General features: G+C 56.6%; 2 protein-coding genes across 2 annotated transcripts; one reads left to right on the top strand and one right to left on the bottom strand.

Annotated features, from left to right (window-relative positions):
• Window positions 1-682: 682 nt before the first annotated feature.
• On the top strand, window positions 683-1,843 carry M406DRAFT_326425 (uncharacterized protein; the record flags this gene model as incomplete). Its single annotated transcript, XM_040920085.1, has 1 exon — window positions 683-1,843. The coding sequence occupies one exon, from the start codon at window positions 683-685 to the stop codon at window positions 1,841-1,843; it is 1,161 nt and encodes a 386-aa protein (XP_040781981.1).
• A 750-nt stretch (window positions 1,844-2,593) lies between these two features.
• M406DRAFT_248573 (uncharacterized protein) lies at window positions 2,594-7,051 on the bottom strand (the record flags this gene model as incomplete). The annotated part of the gene is made up of 2 exons (XM_040916541.1): window positions 2,594-6,801; window positions 6,886-7,051. The coding sequence occupies 2 exons, from the start codon at window positions 7,049-7,051 to the stop codon at window positions 2,594-2,596; spliced, it is 4,374 nt and encodes a 1,457-aa protein (XP_040781980.1).
• Between the last annotated feature and the right edge of the window lie 540 nt (window positions 7,052-7,591).

Genomic DNA, 7,591 nt, shown 5'->3' with positions numbered 1-7,591 from the left:
ATATAATCAGTCTCTCGATTTCAAGCCTTGGAATAAACATGAGCATAGCATAGATAGTCAGCAGGTATGAAACGAAGTACACAGTTATGTAGATACTCAATACCGTCACAACCCTTTGGACGACATTCTTGGGCAGGATACGGCTACATGCTCCATGCTCTTTCTTGCCTACAAACTTGGCTGTCTCCATCTCACCTACTTACCTATCATACAAGTTTTATTGTCTAACTACAGTTAATTAGTATCTCGTTCAATAGATCTGCTCTGCTCTTGGACACAGTTGTTCCACCAGCTCTCTGAAAGGTGCTATGTCTTGCAGGCATAATTACTGGATAATGCGAACAACCACTTTGTTCAGCTTCACTTGCAAACAATGCCTACTAATGCTCTACAGCAATATTCAATTTACCTCACACAACAGGCGTCTTGTTCTGAAGCACAACGGCCACCAAAACAACTTCACTATCCATAGACATCTCCCTGACTCACAATGCCATTGATAGAGATAGTCTCTTGATACTGTTGAGTATATATTATACGCAATAGACCCAACCACACTCCCTGATTGCCTCCAAATCCCAAACCAACACAAAGCCAGAACAGCCTCCTCACTCACACATCTCTCTCTTCAAGACACGGATCGAAATTGTCCTCAAAAACTCTCCTCTCTTCACAAAAAAAGATGTGTATCAACAAGATCTACACCTGCCCAGGTGGCTGTTCCTGGCGCTGTGACACAACCCAGGAGCCATGCCTGACTGAATACTACGCCAGCCTCCTCAACGTCCCCAGCAACCATGAGGTCAAGGAGGTGATCATGCCTCTCCCCCGTGAGCACCACCGCTACTTCCACTGCGGCACCGTCGGCTGCCCCTTCTCCCCAGCCTTCCGGAACGACCCCAACAAGACGGACCCCCTCAACCTGCTCGGCCCCGTCTGGCAGTGCCCCGGCTGTCCCTACCTGACCCCGCGCAGCGACAGCCCGGGCGACCTCGAGGCCCTGAACATCATCGTCATCGAGAACTGCCAGCAGCGCGGCCTCTGGCCCACCCCCGCCCGCTCCAGCTGGGCCGACCACACGTGCCCCGGTGAGTTCTGCGCCTTCAACCCGCAGTACATGCAGCAGTGCCAGGACACGCTGACCGCCCTGCGCCAGGGGCAGGACCAGGCTGATCTTGCGCTGCAGCAACAGTACCAGGGCAAGGTGGACGAGGCTTTCCATAAGGCCCGCCAGTATGATGCCCTGTCTAGTTTCCTGGCCTCGGACCTGGAGGTGGCTGAGCCGCCGCTGGATGATGCCCTCATGGTGGACCTGGACTTGGTTGGTGGAGAGAATGACCCCCAGCCAGCCGCTGCTGCTCCTGCTGATCCTGCCCCTGCTGCTGAGCCTACTCTTGCTGATTCTGCTCCTGCGGAGCCGCAGATCCTAGGCAGCGATCAGGAGCTCAACGCCGTTCTCGACTTCCTTCTCGCCTCCGAGCCAGCCCAGGGGGAAAAGACCCCCGAGGCCCAAGGTGCCAACGAGCCCAGCCCAGCCATGCCTGAGCAACCCATCCCCATCATTGACGTTGAGTTTGTCGACAACCAGCAGCCAGCTAGTACTACTGATACTGCTTCTGCTGCTTCTGCTGCTCCTTCTTCTCCTGCTCCTGCTCCTGGTGCTGCTTCTCGGGCCACGGCTCGCCGAGCTGTGAACCACCGGGTCAAGTGGACGCCCGAGATGGACGCCCGGATGCGCGACCTCCTCAGCGCCGGACGGTCCTTCCAGGAGGTTGCCGATGAGATGGGCCGCAGCCACAAATCCGTCTCCCGGCGGGACATTAAGCTGAGGACCGGCAAGTAAACGGCGACGCCACGACGCAGCGCGATGAGACTATGAGACTCTCTGGAGCTGATGGTTGAACCTCGCTCACTCAGAGACAGTTTTCGCTCCTTGTTTGGGCAGACCGATGAATCCTCTCCTTTCTCACTTGATAGGTCTCTCTCTCTCTCTCTCTTTTTTTTTTTTTTTTTTTTTTTTTTTTTTTTTTTGTCTCTTGTTTCTGGGTGCACGGATAGATCTCTCTTTTCTTGTCTTTGGTGGGCGCACTGTTAGGTACCTCTCATTATTAGCAAATAACCATTTCTTTAGACAGAACTCTTCCTTACACACTGCAATTTTTGTGTGACGACTCTCAAGTGCTGACCATTTTAATTTTTTGATGACTCAAGTGATTATTCGTATTGAGGAAAACAGCCTCGTACTTCTGAAGTCGAGCAACTCAAGCATTTGACTTCCCTCGAACTCTTGACGGAGATCGGAATCATCTCACAAGGGAAGCAAAAGAGTGCCTGTTGCCCTTTCAATCATCAAGTCAATGAATTCCCTCAAGCCAGTCAGCCTGTTGTAAGCCCACGACGTCAGATAAATGCTCAAGTAGTCAGCATTTCTATCTATACACAGGCGGCCAAAACCTCCCCTCCACCATGATGCAGAGCCCCGACCACCACCAAAGTTCCAAGCGCCTTCGAGGAGGGGTATGTCCCTCCTCCTCTATCCAAGAACTCCACTGCATGCATCAAGGAGAGAGACTCGCTACTACTACTACTACTACTACCACTCCCGATCCTTTACGCGAAGCCGACAGGGTTGTCTTGAATGCCAGATCCTCCTCTCCCTCGCCCCGAGTGCAAGGTCCAACAGCTCCTGCGTGCTCGACCGGGGTCTGCCCTCTGGACCGGCGGGCGTGGCCGTCACGCTGAGCTTGGGGGCCCGCACGGATCCCCTCCGCCTCTCGTCCTCTGTCGTGGGCCGGTACACCCTCGTCTCCTCCACGGATGCCGTGATTTCGAACTCGCCCCTGCACAGCGCGGTGACGCCGAGGAGCACGTCCGTGCTCTGTTTGCCGGGGAGTAGAGGGAGGAACTGCTGCAGCGTGCCGTTCCAGGCGAACTTGCGCGTATAGTCGAGCGCGACGTTGAGAGGTCGGTGGCAGAGAGCCGGCATGAGCCGCAAGGTCGGGTAGATGGGCTGCTCGGTACGGTTGCTGATGTGCACGCGGATCTGAACAAAGTCGTCCACGCATACACAGTCCTTGCTGCTGCTTCGCTGTACCCCCGGCTCCGCGGTAGCGGAAACAGTGTCTGGTCCCGTCGGTGCAGACGGGTCCTCGACCGACACCTCGATACCCACCTCGTCCACCTTGATGGCCTCGATCATCCGTGTCGTGAGGCGCATGCTGCGGAGATCAATGTTGCCAGTGCGCATAGGCCTGTTGCCCGTTTTCCAAGTGCCTTTGAGGCAGTCCAGGATCTTCTCGCGGTACCAAAAGGCCTCACGGTTGCCCCTCTCCACATCGGGAGAGATCTTGCTCGTGCTGACAACGAATTGGCGATGTCGAGATGGATTCAAGGCAGGTATGGACGCATGCGGGTCCTCGAGATACACTCGTCGCACGGGCACTATGACACGGCTTGTGTTTCCAGGCAGTATGTGTTCCTCAATGACTGCGCCGTCCTCGATCTCGAGTTGGGCAATCATGCTGCTCGGCCATGCATTGCGTAGGTCGAGAAGTAAGAGACAGTACTTGTCCGAGGTAAGCACGTGACTCTCCCCTCCAACCTTGCTCGTCCTGGCCCATAGTGGTTGGGGTATGCTCCCGTGCAGCGGCAGCACCTCCATCCTCGCAATCTCGACGCTTGCGTTGACGGTCACTGTCAGCTGCAGCGAGACCTGGCGCGTGAAGAACTTTGGCTCAAGTTCTTCAGGCGGCACGCCAAAGTAAGCATAGTCAATCAGTATGCCCGCACTCGTCAGGCCTGGCTTGCCTAATATCTCAAATTCGACAGTTGCTGTCTCGCCAGGCGCGATGTATCTCCTGCTGACCGGCTTCGAGAGCCGCAGGGCCTGTTTCTTGGCCAGGATGAGCTCATACTCATAAAGCTCGGCCGGCGTCGCATCGCGGTTGTTGAGTGCGGTCTGCAGCTGTTCCTGTGTGGAGTCTTGGAAGGAGAAGAGGAGGAAATCGGCCGGGGTATCGGATAGATTCTGAAGTGTGACGGAGAAAGTCTGCCGCTCTCCTTCCAGGATCATAACTGAAGATTGAGGCAGCGTCGTCGACTTGACGATCAGGACAGGCTGCTGGGAGACGACATGGACGTCGATGTAATGAGGTTTCGGGAGAGGGCTCGAGGGTGCAGGCAAAGACATGCTATAATCGAGCGCCGCCAGGCCCGTGGCTTTTACCTTGGGCTCTGTGTTCAGTGACCAAGGCTCTGTAAAGATGGGAAACCGCCTCTCCCTGCAACCCCTCACGCGTATCAATGCGCCCGTGACACGCAATGAACCAGATGACTTCGGTATACCGGTGATACGCATTGACTGGGTGCGATACGCGCCAATCAGGGCTTGTCCGGCCGTAGACTCGAACTCGACCCCCTCGGTCGCAATCTTGGCGCTCACGATATCCACCTCGATGTCGTAAGGGTTTTGTAATGTGACCTTGAACGTCACGGGCTCGCCAGCCACAAGATTGCTGACCATAGCCACCTTGTCCGGCTGCTTCTGAAATGGGTTATGTATGAAAGGATTGACGTCCTGAGATGTTCTGGTCGAGGAGAACCCGGGGAGCTCCGTCTTTGCGTGCTCGATCGGCGTGCGCGTGATGGGCTGGGGTTCGAGCTTCATGCCCCGTAGGAAGAACTCGTCCCAGTATTCGGCCTCCATATGACCCAGACCTATCCGCTCCGTCAAGCTGTGGGTCTTGGAGATATTGGTGACGAGCCGGACCTGTTCGTCGACGGAAATGCGAGGCGCAGCATCTTCCTGGCGGGGACCTGGTGCTATGCCGCTGCCGGCTGTCCGCATGAGGTCGCTAGAGAATTTCAAAACGCCGGCAAAATCGGGCAGTGCCTCAGAGAAGTTAATGCAAGCCCGCAATATGTTCACCTTCAGCTGGCCCATGCCATACAGGCGGGCAGCCGCCTGCTTTTGTATCCGCTTGAGGCATGCTGCATCCGAGTCTGGATCTATCGGAGTCTCACCGTCCTTGGTGACTTCCGACTCGATAGGCATATCGAATGCCACCACTCCGTAGGTCCTTATGACCAGGTCGAGGAAGGCATCGATTCCTTGCTCGATATCACTCTCGGCCAGCTGGAGGACTGCTCCATTGGAGTGACCGTTGATGTTGTTTAGTGCCACCAGTCCGGCCGCTGGGTGGATCCCAACCTCGGCGGCACCGCGTGTTCTCGCCTCGACAAGCCCTCCAATGACCACCGAGATGAGCTCTCGTATCACCATGGCCTTTTTTCTCTGATACCCCAACAAGCCCAGCACAGTGGCAATGCCGCTCAGGATCGTAACGCGGTCTGGCGTGGTCAACAGCTCGGCTCCCGGGCCAGGAAACGCACGCATCAACGTGGTCACGATGACCATACGGGGCGGTGTGATCATGGGCCGTGGGCATGTCGAAAGAAGCTTGTCAGGCGCTGTCCCTACGATCATCATGTCGAGCGACTGCCCACCTAGCTTACCCTCTGCGACGTGCAACGCCGCCAGGATCCGGGAAAACCTGATGATAGTCTCAGACATGGGCAGCACAGGCAGATGCTCTGCTGAGATCCTAGAATAGAGAGCAAGTATCCTGTCCAGCAGGTCTGGGAGAGCATTCTGAAAGCGACGTAGGTACTCGGGCTGGCTGGGGTCGGCGTTCTCCTCCTGCACGCCGTTGGCCGCGTTTTTATCCTGGGGCAGGCAGATGGACGGGACGACAAATTCTACACCAGCCCAGCTCAGCAGTAACAGGCTGACAGTGATGATCTCGAGCGCTTTCCCGTGCCAGAGATGATCATTAATCGACTTGGCCACGGTTGCGCCCTCCATGGCCTCTTTGAGCGAGTCTGTCCACCGACCCGCCTGCAGGTACATGGACGCCATGAGGACCGTGATACGCGCCTTGCCCTTGTTGCGCCATCGCTCGTTGACGCCGCCGGAGCCAAAGCCGTGTACGGACACGCGGTCCTGGCTTGTGCTGCGAATCCCCTGCGCCGTGCCTGGTCGAGCCGATCCCTTCTGCTCTGGACTTGCTGGGTTCGATCTCTCCTGCACGGCCGGTATGTCGTCGAAGGATGTGGGCGGGTGGGCCAGGGCACTACTACTCCCTTTCACGGGGGTGGATGGCCGGTTTGGAGAGGCTGCAGGGGGCGTGCTCTTGAAAGGGAGCGGCATCGACAGCCTAGGTGAGTCCTTGTGCTCCAGAGTGGCGTTCGCAGAAGCCGACCGCCCTATGGCGAACTGCGAGTTCCGTCGCCGTATAACTGGCTCATCAGAGCCATTTGTTGAGGCGTTCCCCTGGCCCGGCGACTCGAGGTACGCCACAGCCTCGAACGACCTCGCGAGGCCGGTCATTTCGGCCAGCAACAGCGTCGAGACATCGCACATGATGGTCCTCATGGTGGTCCTCTTCCACTGGTCGGGCGGCGGTATAGCCACGATGCCTTCGGGCAGGGGGATTGGGTGGTCTGCAGGATGCGTGTAGTCGAAGAGCAGGAGCTGGTGGACGAGGGCCTTGGGGAAGGAGTCCCTCAGATCCTCCAGCCCCTGGTACAGAGCTCTGATATTTCGATCCGCAAGAGTCTCGCCGGTCTGCGTCTTGCTGAAGGGGACCTTGTCCACCTCGGTGCCATCAGCGATCGCAAGGATCACAAATATCTCTCTGTACAGGTCGAAGGGCAGCAGGGCAAGGTGCGAGGGCGGCGGTACGTGGGTAGCGAACTCGTAGAAAATGGCGCCGTCGGGGAAGGCCAGCGGCGAGAACATAGCTGAAGCGGGTGGCCAGCACAGGTCAGCATACGTGGGCATAAACAAAGAGCAGGCGCTTTCTGATTAGAGGAGGGGCTTGGTACTTCTATTCGGCCGCTTGTCGGCGCCCACATCGCGAAGGTGAACGACATGTTCGCCCTGCAGCGTCTCGAGAAAGGAGGCGAAGCGGTCTGCCTTGATCTGTCCGATGGGGACACACAGCGTCTTCACCCGCGCAGGGGCGATGGGCAGAAGGGAGTCTGCGCTCATGGTTTTGACAGCATTCCTTCTGTCTTGTTGTGCGCGCGGGGTTTGGTTCTATATGGGAGCAAGGGCGGTTGTTTGTCGTGTATGGCGCATCGAGAAGGAAGGAAAAGAGGAGGGGCGGAAGGAGGGGAGCACAATCAACGGCTCCGTCGTGTGTGGCGCTCAGACAGGACAGAGAGGAGCTGGTCAAGGTCGAGGTGGAGAGCATGTATTGGCTTTGTGGGTATTGGATGTCCTGTCTGCTGCTGTTCCGTCGACTCGATCGTTGCTCTGTTCGCGGCCCTGCTCAACGAGGGAGGCTGATGGCGCGTGGATTCAAGGGTGTGTAGGAGCGAAACAATATAGTGAAGCTGGACTTGTCAGCTGCAGTTGTATGTCATCCTTCTGTAGCATGAAGTATTGTGTACTAAGTTGAGTAAGTACAGTAACATGGTACAGTGGTGGGTGAACCCTTGTCGCCCAGATCTCCAGGCTAAGATTTACAGGGATGCGATTGGTTTAAGCTTGGCCCCCAAGTGCTTGATGGCAATGCCTCTCAGCCTT

This window comes from Cryphonectria parasitica (genome assembly GCF_011745365.1).
Source record: "Cryphonectria parasitica EP155 unplaced genomic scaffold M406scaffold_1, whole genome shotgun sequence".
NCBI lineage: Eukaryota > Fungi > Ascomycota > Sordariomycetes > Diaporthales > Cryphonectriaceae > Cryphonectria > Cryphonectria parasitica.
Note: the sequence above shows the minus strand (reverse complement) of the source record. Positions and strands in the feature narration are given on the sequence as shown.